General features: G+C 39.0%; 2 protein-coding genes across 2 annotated transcripts in view; both read left to right on the top strand.

The window, feature by feature from the left end:
• Positions 1-247: 247 nt before the first annotated feature.
• On the top strand, positions 248-4,819 carry FABP7 (fatty acid binding protein 7). Its single transcript, XM_020987174.2, has 4 exons — positions 248-522; positions 1,049-1,221; positions 2,233-2,334; positions 4,471-4,819. Exons 1-4 carry the CDS (start codon positions 450-452, stop codon positions 4,519-4,521), a joined length of 399 nt encoding a protein of 132 aa, XP_020842833.1. The 5' UTR covers positions 248-449; the 3' UTR covers positions 4,522-4,819.
• Positions 4,820-9,784: 4,965 nt separating this feature from the next.
• The window catches only part of SMPDL3A (sphingomyelin phosphodiesterase acid like 3A), a 32,952-nt gene continuing 24,205 nt past the window's right edge, over positions 9,785-18,531 (top strand). Inside the window, exon 1 of the mRNA XM_020986970.2 lies at positions 9,785-10,131. Coding sequence (XP_020842629.1) covers positions 10,008-10,131 — 124 coding nt within the window. The 5' untranslated portion in view covers positions 9,785-10,007. The remainder of the gene's footprint in view (positions 10,132-18,531) is intronic.

Genomic DNA, 18,531 nt, shown 5'->3' with positions numbered 1-18,531 from the left:
CTCACAGCCTTGAGTTACTATTGCCAAAATTTCAACCTAAACCTGAAAGACCCCCTCTCATTTCTTGCTTCCTTCCCCTCCCCCCAGCCATAAGAAGTCCTCCCCTGCCTAGCCCCATCAGGGATAAGGGCTGCAGTGTGCAGGGTGGGTGGTGCCTGCCCTACTCTGCTGACCCAGTGGCCTGAGCCAATCACAAAGAGGATTGGGCCCCTTGCTCCTCGATTCCATTCCCCCTCCCCATCTCCAGGCTCCTAGAAAGAGGGACAGAGGAGGGGTGGGGATTTCAGCTCTAATCCTTGCTCTTTGCCCGCCTCTTCTTCAAATAAGAAGCTGGAGCTGAAGTGCAGGGGCATTTTCTAAATCATAGGGCCAGGAAAATCAGGCAGATCTTCTCAGTTGTCTGAAGAGAGAGAGAGAGAGAGAGAGGAAGAAGAAGAAGAAAAAGGAGAATGGTGGAGGCTTTCTGTGCTACCTGGAAGCTGACTGACAGCCATAATTTTGATGAATACATGAAAGCACTAGGTAGGTAAAAGACAGGACTAACTCTTTCTGAAAACCACAGTATGTATGTGTGTGGTTTTCTGATTCCTTTTTCAACTGTTATGGTGGAAGTTTTTTTTTTTAAAGGCAGAACCCAGGTCTTCAATTCTGAGAATATGCTTTTTCCAGCAGATTAAAGGACCGAGATGATGTAAATGCAGCCTTTATTATCTCTCCCCTCGCTTCCTAAGCCTGAACTCTTCTGATTGGGTTGTGTTTACCACTTGAGACTAAAAAGAGTTTGCAGATATTTTGATTTTATCTTCTTTTCATCAGAGTTTCGGTTATTTTGGCAGATAAAATCATGTTACATGGCTAAATATCTGATTGTGCCTTAGGATGCCTTGATTTCCAAGATAAGCTTTGGGAGTGGGGGGGGTGGGAATGGGAGGAAATAGGAAAAACAAGGAAAGGCTTTGAAAGTTGTCTCTTAGTGCAAGCTCTCATTGGAAGCCCAATAGGTTTTAGTCTTGAGAGTGACTAGTATTGTTTCTCGTTGGTGCTGTAGGAGTGGGCTTTGCCACTAGGCAGGTGGGGAATGTGACTAAACCAACAGTGATAATCAGTCAAGAAGGGGACAAAGTGGTGATCAGAACTCAGAGTACCTTCAAGAACACAGAAATCAGCTTCCATTTGGGAGAAGAATTTGATGAAACAACTCCAGATGATAGGAACTGCAAAGTAAGTAATTCAACTTCTTCCCAGAAAAGGAAGAACCAGGGTGATGTTGTTAAAAGGGAAATTTAAGCTTTAGCATGTCAGGAAAATAACTTTTTCAAAAGGAGAGATAAAAAATGGAATGGACAGCCTTGGAAGTGGGAATTTCCCCATTATGGGAGTCTTCCAGAAGAGGCTGGATGACCTCTGGTCATCCATGTATCTCTCTCTCTCTCTCTCTCTCTCTTGTCCCCATCTATCTCTCTGAAATTCTTTTCAAGGTATGTGTTGAATTAGATACACGCTAAAGTATCAACTTTGAAATTCTGTGTTTAAAATCTCCTCATCTATTTCTTTCTGTGGGGGATTTCAATTCAGTGGTAAGGAGCCCTGAAAGAAGCCATTTTCTATTGGGAAGACTTCTGTCCTACTGCTGGTGCTTGGGGTGTTAGATCAACCTTGCTGATCCATAATCTATTTTCAGTTCTATCTCTAGTTCAAATTCACCCATTCCATTAAAGCTATATCCCATTCTTTCCCTTCATTTTCTACTTCAGCTGCATTCCTCAAACAATGCAAAGTCTGAAGTGTACACTGAAAAGAAGGGAGCATGCATTCCTCCTAACCTCTTTGAGAAGATTAGATGAGCAATACTATAAAATTTGTTTCATTTCAAGGCTTCATTTAAGTGCAAACGGCATAGAGACAAATGATTATTTGTTTTGGTATGAAATTTTAATTTCTGATAATGAAGGCATTGAATTTTGAACTAAGATATTCACTCTAATAAAATGATTAATAATAGAGAAGTTGTATAATTTGTGTTTTAATGATATAATTGTTATAGTTAATTATAATATAGCAATGGTGATACCAACCACAGAATGGGCTCTTACCATAAGGCCAGTCAGTTGTTCAAGTTGTTTTCACATAGATTTCCTTTAAAGAGAAATTAAGAACTGTGTCACTTCCTTCTAGGCTTAAATCTTAACCATTTTATTGTTGTCTTATTTCTGTTGTGTTTTTATTCTTCAGTCTGTTGTGAGCCTAGATGGCGACAAGCTAGTTCATGTTCAGAAATGGGATGGCAAAGAGACAAACTTTGTAAGAGAAATCAAGGATGGCAAAATGGTCATGGTGAGTAAGAACAATGCATTCTGCCTAGAATCATTTGGTTTATGATATGCAACATGAGTAGCAAAAACACATTAGTGTGTGTAAAAAGAAATTCTCCCATAACTACTGTTTGAAATGCAGGAGATAGGGTAGTATACGAGAAGTCAGTTGTGCTGTATATTAAGTATAGCAAATTTCCTCTTTTGGCAATTGTTACAATGTGTAAGAAAAAGGACTTTGGTAGAAAGGAGTGTCTAAACCTCAAATGAAATAAATAATGAACTATGAAAATATGAAAGAGATCGTAATCATTTTATAACTAGAAGAATAAGAAACTTCATAAATTAAATTTCAAAAACAAAAGTTTACATATCCAATTGATGAGTAGCAAGAAAATATTATCACTAATATATATTTAGAACATTTGTATGATTTTTAAAGTATTGATATTCAATATTTTCAGTAATGAAAAGATAAAAGTATATGCTAGCCAAATAAATGAAAACTAATTTTCAAACTTAATTTCCTCAACTAATTAAGTTGAACAGAAATGGTTTTTTAGTATAAAAAATGACATAATATTTTGACCCGCCTACTTTGGGAAACTTATTGTGTAATGTAGGGCAATGACATTTTGATGTCACTCATATATTTGAGGGAACTCATTCATTCTTTGCAGTTTTTTAAACATTAAAAAAAGAATCAGAAAAGAGTTCATTACATAAAGGTTTGTGCTATTTGAATAATAAGCTCTGAACACTCAAACCATCATTATTTTGCAATGAAATGCAAAAGCTCATTACCTTGCTGAGTGTAGAAGGTAAGGGAAAGGGAAAAGAAAAAAAAATGTACTAGGAACTAGATTTTTCCCCTTACCTAAGAGAGCATTTACCTAGAAAACATTAACCATAGACAGATAACATATTTGAGATCCCACTTCCCCTCCCACTCACCTCCAACTCCCAACCCCCACCATAGTAGCCTAGATTTATATAATGCTATTTAAGCAAAGTAGAAAACACTTCATATACACTGGCAAGCAATGCAATATCATCAGGTCCATTTCACACATTAGAAAATCGAAGTAATTTCCTGAACTGATCATGTAACTTGCCCAGAATGAATCAGGTAGTAAATGTTCACTCTTTTGACTCCAATTCCAATATGTTTCTCCCTCATACTTGTTTTAAATAAAGGTTCAACTGTGGTCAGTGATGAATTATAAACCAAATTTCAAGAAAACTAATCAAAGAAAAATTGATGGAAGACAATGACACACTGAAGTCATGCAGATGTCATGTTATTTGTACTTGTATGTGAAATGATAAATCGTAAAGGAAACAGTTTGGCAAAGCATATAAACACCAATTTTTTTTTATTTGACATCCATATGCTAGAAAATGCAGGTCAATAATTTGGACTACTTCGACCATATTTGTAGTCCTACCCCTGGATTCCACCATCAAATGCAAAGGATTGTACATTCACCTGGTGGATTTGTGTCCAGGTATTCCAAAGACTACATCTTTATTCAGATAAGTTTTGACTGGCTGTGTTCAAAATCTGCCAAAACTTCAGTGACACCAAACTTAGGAAATTATGCTTTGCAAACCAGTATAAGAGTTCTACATTCAGATGGTTTTTTTTCCTTTATGAAGAATGAATCCTAAACTACCACTAATTTCCTTACAGACAGCTGAAAAAAATCATCTAGATTCATCAGGCTCAGAGCTTAGGTTCCCTCAGTTAGACAGTATGATAAAAGGGACAGAGCAACAGAGTTGTCATCAGGGTGACCTAATTTCAAATCCTGCCTCAAACATTTTCTAGTGGTAATATTCAGTACAAGCTATTATTACTTTGATCATTTAAAGTGTAATTAAGTTTCCTGGTTTGACCTGGTTCTCCTGCCAAGATTTATCAATTCACTTTGTCCATAGAGACTTATAATATGTATATTAATGAAATATTTAGAACTATATATGATCTTTAAAAAAAAGTAGGAGAAACAATCCCTGAATATTCAGGCAAATTTTCAAGGATCTGAATTTTAAGGCTCCAGATAATTTAAGCTACAGTTTAAAATATTTAAAAAAAAACACCACTGATATGTTTTTTTCCTGAATTTAAAGACTTATTTATATTTTAATATTCTAGACTCTCAGCTTTGGAGATGTGGTGGCTGTTCGTCACTATGAGAAGGCATAAACAGCATCATGATGGTCCCCTGTCCAGATGAATACTCTAAGAAAAGTTTTTGTTTTTTTCTGTCACTCTGATATGAGTACCACCATACTACTGATGTGTATGCCACTGTGACCTGGAAGGTGATGAGCCTTTTAAAAATGCTGTTCAAGTCAGTTATCCCATTTGTTGTAAATTGAATACTTAGAAAAACTTTGCATGGTCTTGGAACCATATTTTTTACAAAAGAAAAATAAATAATTTTTTTTTGTGATTTGTGGGGGAAATTTAAGTCAAATAAAGATAACATGTTAGAAATACATGCAGCTTTGTGAATTAATGGAAGTACTTTGGCTGGGAGGTAGGCGTTAGGGAAGCTTATAATAAATTAGCCTTTTATAAGTTCTTAGAGTCTCTTTGTGCAGAATGCCAAAAAAAAAAGCCCAATTAAGTACACTGAAGCTTTGTTGTAACACTATTCTTAGAGTCAATGCCAAATTATAGATGAGAATATAATAAGGTACTTCTGAAAATTAGGCCCACTTTGCAGGGGACAAGACACACCTACTATCTTGGGTTGTTAAAACTATGCTTTAATACAGTCTAAAGAATCAAAATGAAATTTTCATATTTATAACCTATACAAAAATAAACTGGAATAGAGAGAAAACTTTTCAGTTAAGATTTAAATTTGAAAACCTTTTTTGTGTCATGGACTTCTTTGGCAGTCTGGTGAAGCCCAAGGATGCCTTCTCAGAACAATGTTTTTAAATGGATAAAATAAAATACATAGGGTTACAGAGGAAATCAGTTCAATTGAAATAACATCTGTCTGTCTATCTATCTATCTATCTACACATATATACATATGTATGTATCTATCTGTGTATATATAAACACACAAGTTCACAAACTCTTTTTAAAAAAAAATAACACTATCTGACCTGATTTCTAGAGCAAAAAAAAAATTGCAGGATTTTAATTTACTGTCCTTCTGATTTCTTAGGAAACTTCTGTGTGATCTGAAAAAAAAATATTTCCATTTCAATGAGTATAGCCACTCCAAATCCATTTAAATTTATATTTAGAAATATTTGAAAACTTTTATCTCAAAGTATTATGGATAGTCTTAGTAAGATGCTGAATTACTTTGGTGACAATGATGTCTAGTGGGATAATTTAAAAATCTGATAGATATCTTGAATTAACATGAATGAAAATAACTACATACAATCAATTTACTGTCTGGTGAGACAGAGACTGCCTGGGGAAGGAATCCCTACAGCTCTCCAAATACTGTGTTGGGACTCTGTTATAAGGCCTGAAATGAGTCAGTCAGATGATGTTTGCCATACCATATCCTGACATGTCATTTCTAAACCCTTCCTGAAAAATGATCAACTCAGATCTGTCTTATGATATGCTTATGTGTAATATTTGTTTCCCACCTCTTTTTATAGAGATGCAAAGCTGGCACTTGGGCTTCTTGAAATGGAGTTGGATTTTATAATAATGACAATGATTTCCATGACAATGGATGTATTTGTTTCATGGAGTAAAGGATGAAAACTTCTTTTCCCTCTTGGGGGACTGCTAAATGGGATGGAAAGAAAAGCTAAGCTAGAAAGGGTGGCATTGGTGACAGGATTTGAATTTAAAATAGCTAATGTTGGCAATTTTCCTGCTCTCTCTCCTTACATGCTATTACTAAGTACTTTCTTCCTCAAATCTTACCCTGTTTACATAGAAACAATGGCACACATTTATATAGCCCTTAACAATTTACAAAACACTTTCTCATAGCATCCTTGTGTATTCAGTAGTACATACTATGCCTAACAGCCAGAGTCCTGGAGACCCTTCTTCAGCTGCGCAGAGAGGCAGTGGAGGAGCTAGAGCAGCTGTAGCAGTGACTGTTACATCAGATTTATCAGAAATATTGGTCATGACAAGATGACTTGGGGCATTGTGTGCAATCCTTGGGTCCTCCTTGGACAATCCTTGGGCCAGAAGATTAGAGGCCTGGCTGTTCAGGGAAGTCATTTCCTATGGCTTAGCTGTGCCCTATGGCATTGCCTCAGTGCAGCTAGACCATAGGAGTGAGGTAATAGAGGAAGCAGGGACTGCTAACTTGAGGCCACTTTGGTCAGTGGATTACAGGCCTTGCTATCCATAGAAACGGAGAGGAGGCTGTCCTTTTAATGCCCTGTAAACTCATTGTTAAGAACTTTAAGGAAATTGGATCCCAACACCTTTTCAGATATGAATTATCTGTACTTACAGGTTAGAATTATAGTCCGTTATCTTTAGAGGAACATAAATCCATAATGAAGAAATAACTTAAAATTGGGAGGTAATAAACTAGGTTAGCCCACGTGCCCTTTTTTGTGGTATGGATGGTAAGATTCAGTTCGATTCACCTAACATTAAGCCCCTACTGTATGCAAAGCAATGTAAGTATAAAGCAAAGTGGGTAGAGGTCTAGTTTAGGAGTCAGGATGACCTGGGTTGTGTTGGCTGTGCGTCCATGGAAAATTATTTTAATCTTAGTGCTCCAGGCATTTCTTTTGGAGCATAAATTAAAGAGGACTTGCTGGTCTAGATTGGTGAGGAGAGTTTCCATACTGGGAATTACCCATATCAATGCAATGAGAGATCTAGACTGGGAAAAAAAAACAACCTATGCTTTGTTTTCATTCCACCGAAGGTGGCAAATTACTTTCCTAGGAATAATATAGTTTTCACAAGATGGTGAGTGTTTTATAGCGTCTCATCAGCACATTATGATTTTCCTTCTGACTGTTGTTTTTCCAGTATTTCCGTGTCTTATAAAAATATTTGTTCTTGGATCTCTTACGTAAAAGAATCTCTTAATAGAGTTTACTGTTTTGAGGTAAACATTCCCAGGACTCCCTAGCTTTCTTTGTAGCCTTTTTGAAGTTGTTCTGAATCCAAGCCATGTATTTTGTTCCTCTCTCAGAGATTAGCCTTTGGAAGCTCTTCTTTTCTTTTCCTCCCCCTCAGATTGTTAACGACTGAAAAATTGTCTTCTCAAATGTTGCAATCTCTGTTACCAAGACAAACTTAAAATTCTTTGTTTCTGTCTGATGTTGCTAATGTTAGACTCAGTGTTACCACCTGCAATTACTTTGGTTTACTTTTCTGCTTGTTTTATATATGTCTTTCTTTTGCTATGAATCCATTTTATTCAAAAGTAATAGTTTTCTTTTCGCGCTTGTTTCCTTTACCCAACACACTGAGGAGCTGAATAAGCTATGTGTATCCCTTTTCCCTAACATGATTCCTTGAGGCCAAGGTCACTCACTGCATCCTGGGCTAGTCATCTTGACTTTTGTCTTGCCATTGGACTTTGATGACTCTGGAGGAGACAGTGAGGCTGATGACTTTCAACAGCTCTGCCTCACTTAAATCCAGTTGCAAATCAAGACATCACCCTTGTGATGTCATTGGTTCTCTTTGAGAATGAAAAACAATATTATTATCCCCATTTTTAGACATGAGAAAACTGATTCTCAAAGAGTATGACTTACCTATAGTCACAAACCCAGTAAATGGGACAGAGGTAAGGAAAGAGACTCAGGACTTTAATCTAGTTATTCTACTTTTACTGACCTTTCTACCATACCACATTGTCTCTAAGCATGTCAAGAAGCTAATTTCTTTGTATGTTATTGATGTAGGTATTTACTGTAAGAACAGCAATGACAAATGGCAAATACCAAAGGCAAGTTGACATAGAAGTCATTTCTATGTCACCAAGGTCAAAAAGGTAAAGACTATACTAAAAATATGTGTTGCAACACAGAGCAGTCATTCCCTAATCCAGGCTACCGGAAGACAGGATACCATCTCGTGTTTGTTCTCGATAACAATTCAGCCACTGTCCCTCTAAACCCCCTGGAGAGAAATATAGATCTATAATTTATAAATGTGTGTACCATGAGTACGATTAGGTTAGATAGACAAGAGAGTTATAGACTGGTGAGTATGAAAGAGATAGGAAAGAAGCCACAGGATATTCTATACTATTTTAATTATGCATTTTATGGATGAATATTCATTTTGTACATATATACTGTGTCTCATAGATTTCAGGCAGTATTATATTGGCTTATCTCGGAGAATTGCACATGAAATAACATCCTCGATTTATTTCTAAATGACATTAATGATGGTTCAAAAGCCATCTATCCCAATTCAATCTTTTCTTCTCTATTTGTTTGTTTACTCTTCGGACTAGAATTTTAGCTATCAATCAATATATACTCCCTTATTTTGCTGCCCTGAAAATTGTCATTTATTTCTTTTCTCTCGCCTAGCCTTTATTGCTCAGATGTTTTCCCACACACACACCTTTAACTCCAAAGCTTCTTTTCTGAGCTGAGATTTTCTGAGTACCATTTTTACCTTATAGTGAGAAAGCAGTTTGGTACTTTTTATAATTTTGAATGTTGTTTCAGCATGTCCCTGGCTGGCCTTGAAACACAGGACTGTGAAGCTTTGGTTTCCCATTCAAAGCCCCATTCACTGGTCGCATACAATACTCATGAGATTACACAGAGGAAAAAAAAGAATGTTTTCCTTAGTGGGAAATGAATGCACTTTCCTGGAAGAGTTTTCTGACAGTAAGAAAAGAAGAAGGTGCTTTCTTCCCCTAATGATTTTCCACATTCTGATAATTACATGTAGGAGGAGCTTGTATTTAGGACTTTTCAGCCTCACCATGAAACAGTCACCAAATGCACAAGACTAATCAAAGGCTATTCGCACCCCTATGAAACTAAGATAGCTAACTTGTCTCAAAGGGTTTTTAGGGAGAAAGAAAACCTACTACCCTCATTATGAATCTTCTTACAACTCTTAAATACAGAACAGCAAAGATCCAAGACACTCCATCCCAAGCCTACATTTTAGCCAGTTTTCAAAGGCCAGGAGGTGCATAAAGGGTTGCAAGTTTTTTTCCCCCTAAAGAATTTCAAACAATTCACAGAAAAAAGGCATTTAGATGGATATATATTGGTAAATAGTTTTTTGGTTTTTAATTTTTTCTGCACATCGTCTCATTAGAATGAGCTGTTTGAGAGTGAGCACCTTGTTTCCCCATTTCGTTCTGTCCCCAGAATTGAACACAGTGTCCAGCACATAGTAAAATCAAATGCTTGTGTGGACAGACGTTGATGAGTTTGAAGAGATTCTCACGGCCCGAACTTCTGGCAGCAGGAGAGGGGATACTCGCTAATGCAGAAAAAGACCTTGGAGCAGAGGAGTTGGAGTCAGAACACACAAGGCAGACGGTAGCTCCCGGGGTTAAGCTGCTCAGCTTTTAACTACGCCACTCCGGCCACACGTGACAGGCTCACCCAGAGCCTCCAGCAAACGCCTCCTTTTCCCACCCCACCCCCCGGGGGCTGACCTGGGGCCTGAGCTTAACCGCCCCAGACAGCTCAAGCTTCCTGGGCAGGCTCTAGACAGAGCGCCTGGCCTGGGTTATGGAGCTGAGGGGCGCGCTCTCCTGGGCATGCTGCCTAGTGAGCCACTTGTATTTCTGTTCTGCCTTTGTTCTCCCAGTCGGGAACTCTGCCCCTGCAGCCCGAATTCAGGACCCTGCGGTCGGTAAGTGCTCTGCCATCCCTCCCTAGAGGCTGGCTATGGAAAACTGCAAGGAATGGGAGCACAGACGCTGCAGTCTTTAGATAAATCCCTGCTTTCATTTTAGCCGTAGGGGGAGGGAAAGCACTTTTGAGTTGTCTAAAGTTTGGGTGGAGAGAAAAGGCAGGAAGGAAAGACTAAAGGAGGGGGAAGGATAAAAGTATGTGGGGAGGGAGGAGGGTAAAAGCATGTTGGGGTGAGGCTGCCCCCGTCTGCAAGCCTGCTTACCCTAAGGGCGGACAGTGAGAATGTGAGGGGGCAGCAGCTGCTTTGGGATCCGCTCTCCCAAATCCAGCTCAAGGGAAACTGTCGGTCAAACAAAACTGCCTCTGGTCAGAGTGAGCACCAAACACCCGAGTGGTCAACTCTTAATCTTTCTTTGTTTTTACCTGCGCAACCACTCGTTTCATTACCTTTGGCTGCTTGGAAGCCGAGGTGCCCCTTAACCTTTCTGGAAAACGAAAGCTAGAGATTTTTCTTCCTCTTACTCTAAAGTTCCACAGGGAACAAGGAAAAATTGGTGAAAATGCACACCTCCCAGTGATCTCACATGGGGCTGGCCCGTGCACAGGCCTGCTTTCTTTCAGTCCTACTCTGGATTGCTTTAAATGCTGCTGTTTGTTATGTTATCTTAGTTTAATGACTCAAAGATCTAGATGTTTCTCCACCCCCAGCATCCCGGAACTCTTCCAAAAATGAAACTCCCCCGGAAAGACTTGGCTTTTTCGTGGAAGTAGCTGACTCTTAAGCGTGTGCAATAGTTAGCATGAAGCAAACAATTTTGTCTCTAAGCAAGTGATTATTCTTCTGTAATATGCTGGGGCACATACCTGTCTCTGGCTACCAAGCTCCTGTGACTCAGCTACTCTGTAGTTAAGACAATGGGTTTCCCAACTTCAGTGAATGACAGATGTAACAAGAAAGTGTCTCTGATGATTTCCCAAGTGTTAGCTGCTCCTTTTGTTTCATTACTGCACTGTGCTGTAAAAATGTACTGAGCAGCTGTTCCGTGCCAACCACGGTACTAGGTCCTGGGGAAGAAAACAGAATTCAGATAAGTGAGGTTCCCTTGCCCTCAGAAGTTTCTTTTCTAGACCTGGTTGAAATGACACTCTTTTTTGGAATTTAAAGATGTAAATTTTCAGCATAAAAGAGCTAATCACTCCTTGATTTTAGGGATTTAGTAGAATCATGGCTTCTAGTGAACTATGCTTGAGGTCAACAATTCCTCTTTTGGGGAAAGGAAAGATAAAGTTTACCTGGACCTGTAGGAAGTAAAGGGCAAAGGGGAAAGTGTAGCAGCCAGGTGTTTGAAAGCCTGAAGTGCTAATGCAGTATTTGAAGATTCTATATGTGTGGGACAGCGACCCAAACCCAAATTAAACTCAGAGACTTCTCAAGGTGGAAAGTAAAGGTTACCCTTATTACAATCTCGCAAGATGGCTGCCTGCTTCTTCGATATAGGTGGGGGGGGGAGAGAGAGGAGAGGAGAGGAGAGGAGAGAGAGAGAGAGAGAGAGAGAGAGAGAGAGAGAGAGAGAGAGAGAGAGAGAGAGACAGAGAGACAGACAGAGAACAGAGAGAGAGAGAGAGGAGGAGACAGACAGACTTCTTCCTATCCTCTTAACTGGGAGGTGAGGCTTACATTCCAGGCCTGAAATTCAAAGACAAGGAAAGAGGCCGGAAGCTCAGGTTGGGGGTGGGGCAGGGCTTATTCTTTCTGTTAAGTGCTTAAAAACAGGGTCTAAGTGGGGGAGGATTTTGAAAGTAATAATCAAGAATTATTTGACCCTTTGAAGAGCCTTCACTTCTGAGAGTTCATTTCTCATACTAACTTCTGAACTCATTACCTTAATTACACTGAGAAGTCTTCACTAGGACATCCCATTCATATACCATTGGGTATGATTATTACTGAAGGTGAACATTTACAGAAAAAACCAAGGCTTCAGTAAGTCTTTCTACAAATTTTGCTGTCCTAGGTTTATTTCCATACTCCCTAGTAATCTGGAGAAGTGCTGTCAGACTTTATGTAGATATGCTTGATTAATTATAATGCATATCACTATCATATATTCAGCATATATATTATTTGTCAATCACTGTTCTAGGTTAGGGGCTTACAAAAACCTGATCTCTTAGAACTTATTCCCCTAGGGAGATCAAGAATTTGTAGATAAGTCGATTTAGGATATATATAAAATATGCAGTGATTCAAGCATACTAAGAAGTGGAGAATTCCTGAAAGGCCTTTTGAAGGAGGTGGCAAATCCACTGAGCTTTGATGGGAGCCAGGAGTCCCACTGTTTGCAGGTGTGGAGGGAGAATGTTCTAGATATAGGGGACAGCCTATGCTGTGAGAGTTGAAATATCATGTATAATGAGTGGCAAGAAAACCAGTTTGGCTAGCAAGTCACCAGTTTATGAGGGGAAGCATCATGCAACCAAGCCTGGAAAGGGAAGCTAGGGACAGATTGTGAAGGGTCAAATTACAATTCATGTTTTATCCGAAAGGTAACAAGGAGCAACTGAAGCTTCATAAGCAGGGGCAATCTATGCTTGTCCATAGTCGTGAAAGTCAAACAATGTCAGGGCCATGGTTCATAGCTTCATAAGTTAGAATCAGGAGTAAACTGAGAAGTCTTTCTAGTAGAAATGCTTCATTTTACAAATGAAGAAACTCTGGACCAGAGATATCATGACTTGTCCAAGCTCACACAGGATTTGAAATCTAGTTCTCTGATTTGAAATCCAGTACGTTTTCTGTCATCAAAATTAAATTTTGGAACCAGGATTTGAACCTAAGTCTCCTGACTCTGCAGGCAGCAAGGTGGCACAGTGGGCAGAGTGGGCCTGGAGTCAAGAAGACTCATTTTTGTCAATTCAAATCTAACCTCAGACACTTACTAGCTCTGTGACCCTGGGCAAGTCAACTTAACCTTGTTTGCCTCAGTTTCCTCATCTGTAAAATGAGCTGGAGAAGGAAATGGCAAACTACGCCAGTGTCTTTGCCAAAGAAACTCCAATGGGGTTTTCAAAAAGTTGGACCAGACAATAACAATAATAATAACAATAATAATAACAATTAACATTAACAGCCCTTGACTCCAGATCATAAGGCTTCTGAATTTGAGGGGATTGATTAGTAGGGAAAAACTTGGATAGGGTCTTGTCTTTCCCCTTCAAAAATCTTTGCTGGCCCACTTTTGTCTGCTAAAATAATCTTGATACCCCCTTGCTGAGGCAGCATTATCTTATATTAATCCTCTCCATACACTCAATGGGTGGCAGAAGTGTAGTGTACTGGCCTTGGAGCCAAGTAGACCAGTATGCAAAGCCTGGCTCTGATAACATTTTCTTTTGTTTTTTTTTTTTAATTTTAAACTTAAATACAAAATGAGAAAAGAAAAAAAATGCCATGTACACAGCAGACCACATGAGAGGATTCAATATAAAACAATACATTTCCATTTCAAGAAATCCTATGTAATAAATACTACACGTTGTTTTCAAAGCTGCCCAGCTTTCTTTGCTTCCTTGTTGGTTTCTGAAAACATGTTTACTGTGTAACCAGCACTTAGCTCTAGACCTGCTTCAAAAATACTTGTTGACTGATCTTGGGCAAGTCATTTTATGAATCAGTGCCCCAGGCAACTCTAAAATGTAATTAAGTAGCAGCTTCTAATAAACTAGTAGAGGGAATTCTTCTCTGAAATCTATCCCTCCCCTCTCCTTTTATCTGTCTCTCTCTCTTCTCTTTTCTCCCTCTCTCCCTGCTGCTCTCCCACTCTCACCTTCCTCTCTTCCCTCTTTTCTCCTCCCTCCCATTTCACATCCCTACTCTGTTAATTTACTATAAATTTTTAAGCCCAGTTCAGATGTCCTCCCTGAAGTCTTCCTTGTTTCATCTCCATAGTCTGTAGTAGCCATACCGCATCTCAGCTTTGCAGTACTACTTTTCATGTTATCAAGCATTATTTTGTGTTATTGAAGCACGTGGTGTATTTCTATTAGGGTAAGTTTGGTGTGCCACCTAAACTTTGTATTCTCCCAAAATCTTTCTTCCTACCCTAATCTTAATTTTATAGTTAACCAGTTCAGTTTGACACTTTCCTCTGCTCTTGAATCCCTTGCATCTTTTTCTTATCACCAGGCGTGCCATGCCTAACCCCAGCCCTGAATTATCCCAATCAGTCTCCGCTGTTTGTATTTTGGCTGCTAAAAGGTCCTGGAAAAAGTTCACAAAACCTTGCTGACTAGATCCACTACTAATTGACATTGTATAATCTCAGTTTTTGTGCAATCACTGTTGCATGGCAATCCCCCCCTCCCCTTCATTAATGCAATCTCTATTTCGTTTCCCACAGAGATTGTTCCAAACCTTCTTCTCTTCTGTCTTCTAACCTCCCATAACACCCTTGGCACCTCCCTCTCAGCAGAGAACCTCTTCATCTGAATACTTTCACCTGTCTGAATGTCCATGCCATTGTTTTCTTTTAGTTTTTCTCTTATTTGTCTAGCCCCCTCCCAAAAAAAAATCAAACTGGGAGGGGAAGACCTTCAGGGTTGCTGACCAAAAGAGAAACTGTTACTATTTACTGAGAAAATAAGATGCCATTCTCTGTGAGTTCCTGCTTCTCCTCTCTAACAATCTCTTTGGCCTCATCACTCATTCTCTCTTCTTTTACTCTAGTTCCTGATCACTGCTCACCAACACCAAACTTTCTGCCTATTCCTTGATCTCACTCCCTCCACTTCTATGCTGCCTACGAGCATACCTGGTCTCTCTTATCTTTAAAGCAAAATGAAACAAAACCAAACAAAAAACAACCCTCACTTGATTCTACCATCCACTCAAACTATTATCCTTTATCTCTCCTTTTCACAGTCAAACTCCTAGGAAAAGGTGCTTACACTTCTTGCCTTATCTCAACTTATTACTGTTTGGTTTCCAGCCTCATTACTGAACTGAAACTGCTTTCTCCGAGTTTACCACTGGTCTCTTAATTGCTCATTCTAAAGCCTTTCTACAGTCTATATCCCTCTTGACCTCTGCTGCATTTGACACTGTTGATCACCCTCTTCATCTGAATACTTTCACCTGTCTGAATGTCCATGCCATTGTTTTCTTTTAGTTTTTCTCTTATTTGTCTAGCCCCCTCCCAAAAAAAAATCAAACTGGGAGGGGAAGACCTTCAGGGTTGCTGACCAAAAGAGAAACTGTTACTATTTACATTCACTCTGAGCAAAGAGGGCTCAAAAAATAATCATGAAGTGGTGCTTGGGCAGGGACCTACTGTTGTTCAATCTCTGAGCTCCAGAGTGAATTGGGTTTAAGACTTGGTCTTTGAGAAAGAAATCTAGCCAGTGAACTCCAGAGAAGGAGGAGAGGGAGAGTAAGACGGGACTGGGAGATGGGATGATGAGCTGAGTTACCCAGATGGAATTGGCCAACTGGGTCCTTATTCAGGCAGCTCGGACTACTCACAGGTTGTGTTTATCCTTTGCTCTTGAAGAGGACCATGACATCAGGGAGATGATGGCATGACTGCAATTGACTTAAAGGGGTCATCCCTTGACTTAGATCTTAAAAGAGGTCTATCCACTGAATGGGCATTACCTCATTCAAAGTGAGAACCTGAAAAGACCTTAGCTTAAAAGGGCCAGAGTCTTCCATTGCATCCTGGGCCATCTCCAGTCATCCTGATGAATATCTGGCCACTGGACCCAGAGGGCTCTGGAGGAGAAAGTGAGGCTGGTGACCTTGCACAGCCATCCCTCATTAAAATTGAAGTCAACTGCAAGTCATGTCATCATCTCCCTGATGTCATGGTCCTCTTCCAGAACAAAGGACAAACACGACAACAATTTGTCCAGCTACTTTTCATACTCCTTTGCTATATGATCACCAATGTATTTAACTCCAATTGTGAGTGTATCCCAAGGCTCCATCCTAATCCCTCTCCCCCCCATACTTTTCCTTAGCAACTTGAAGTCTATGCATTTAGTTATTATCTCTAAGCAGATGACTCAGATCTCTCTCTCTGTCTCTCTGTCTCTCTCTCTCTCTCTCACTCACTCAGAGCTAACAGCTTTTATAAGCAAAAAGCATTCTTTATTCTGTTGGAGGTAGGGAAACTAGACACATTTACTCTAGGACTGAGCAGACCCACAGCAGCGAGGCTGAGCCTTGATACGTATAGTAATGGCTAGACAAAGAAACAAAAAGTCAGCTGTAGCTATGACAATGCAGGCAAAGGCAAGTTTGAGTCATAGCAGGGCTTCCTGACCAGAACATGGTTACTGCAGGTACTTGTCTGAGCTCAAGACCACCTGGAGCTGGTGTGAAACAATTCTGTGATTTTGCTATGGCTGAGTTCACCCAGAGGGTGAGTACAAAGCTTTTTTGCTGTGTCTTAGCTCTGGAAGACAATGTCTTCTAATAGTAAAAAGAGAGGAATGAAAAGAGAGAAGTGGTCTTGGCATACGGATCCTGACAGTCTCTGTCCTGATTTCTCTCTAACTCCACAACATCTGTCGGTCCCCTTCTCTTTTCACTTATCCAGACACCATCCTAATTCAAGGCTGTCCACATGTCTCCCTGGACTATTTAGTTGGTTTCCCTTCTACTCTCTTCTTTCTACAAATTGTCCTCTATACATAAAGCTGCCAAACTGATATTCTAAAAATGCAGGCCTGACTATAGCATTCCTGATGTAGAAGCTTCAGTGGCTATTTCTCTAGAGTAAAACATGAAGTTTCTTTTAAGAAAGTCAAGATAATAGCAAGAATTCATACCACTTCAAGGTTTATATTTCATATTTATTATTTCATTTGAGGCACTAGAAATGGAAAACACTGAATAATGTCACCAAAATTGAAATTAATTGTATTCTAGTAGAGAGATAATGACTGTTTACTGATGTGGGAATCATTTCAAAATCATTGACTTACTGGAGAAAATATAAAAATCAATACCAAATTAGAAGGTTAAAAATGAGAAGATAAAATAATATGAAGTTGAAGCAAATCCATTTTTACCTCCCTAAGATTTTACCTTGGGCTAATGTTGGGCAAATCACTTAACCTGCTTCTCTATAGTTTTCTCATCTACAAAATATGAATATTACTGTCTATACTCTTCTTCTTAGAGGGCTGAAACCTCACTGTATTTCAATTATTGTTTGATTTGCCAAAGTTAAATCTACATAGTCTTCCAGGAGTAGAATGTCATCGTCATATAATTGGAAGAGGTCTTAAAGACCATCTAGTTTAATATGCTTATTTTACAGAAAAGGAACATGAAAATGAAACCCAGGGACCTGCCAGGGTCATACAGGGCTCTTTTGTATGAAGGGGAGTCAATAAGTAAAGTGAATTTAAGCCTACATTAAAAATTCTTTCAGAAATATTAGCAACAAGGTTGCTAGCCTCATGTATACTATGTAGTTATATGTAATATTGAAGGTGTTATATTCAGTAATGCTTAGGTAGAGTAATGATTGAAAATTCAACTTAGTTGTTGATTCTCTCCCCAACCCCTGATGCCCTATTATAGATTGTTATACCTAATTAGGTATAACAGCAAAGGATAGGCTGTCTTCAAGGTAATACTGGGCTTTTTTCAAATTCCAATGTGTGTATTGGGTTAACATGTCATATAGGTTTAGAGAAGAGCACAGTATTCTAGTCAATATTCTCGTAGTTGTAGGTAGGGGATCATTCAGTGATCAGGAAAAGTTTCTGGTGATCATTGATGACCAGAGTCTTTGGCATTATGAAATGGTTCAACATCAAAAATGAATAGCATTTTTATAAAGTGGAAATGATATTAAAGAAGCAGGCATTAACATCTGCTTTGCCACTGTACCCTAAGGACCATGGAAAATTTCCATCTGACTTGAAGTTGAAACCTTCCATACAGATTGTCTCCCCCATTAGAAGGGGAGTCTTTTGGGAACAAGGGCTGTCTTACTTTTATAATTGTATCCCTATAGCTCAGAACAGTGGTTTTCACACAGCAAGCTCTAAATACTTTATTCATTTATTCACTCTTATTAGAGGCACCCATTCTTTGCCATTTTCTTTGTAATGGTATAAAAGGGCACTTTTTGGACTAGATGCCAAGAGATCTGAGTTCTAACTGCAATCTTTCCATGAACTAGCCCTGTTATGTAGCTAACTTCTCTAGTCTTTTTTTCCTCCTTGTCTGTAAAATTAGGTTGACCTAGTGTGATCACTTATATTTTTTCAACTCTAAAAGTCTATGTTTCTAAGGGTATAATAATAGCTAGAGAGTGGTTTAAAATCAGCAAAGCACTTTACAAATATTGTCTCATTTGATCTTCACAACAACTCAGGCAGG

The sequence above is a fragment of the Phascolarctos cinereus genome, unplaced genomic scaffold, assembly GCF_003287225.1.
Source record: "Phascolarctos cinereus isolate Bilbo 61053 unplaced genomic scaffold, phaCin_HiC Scaffold_5;HRSCAF=322, whole genome shotgun sequence".
NCBI lineage: Eukaryota > Metazoa > Chordata > Mammalia > Diprotodontia > Phascolarctidae > Phascolarctos > Phascolarctos cinereus.
This window is presented reverse-complemented; position numbering and strand designations above follow the sequence as displayed.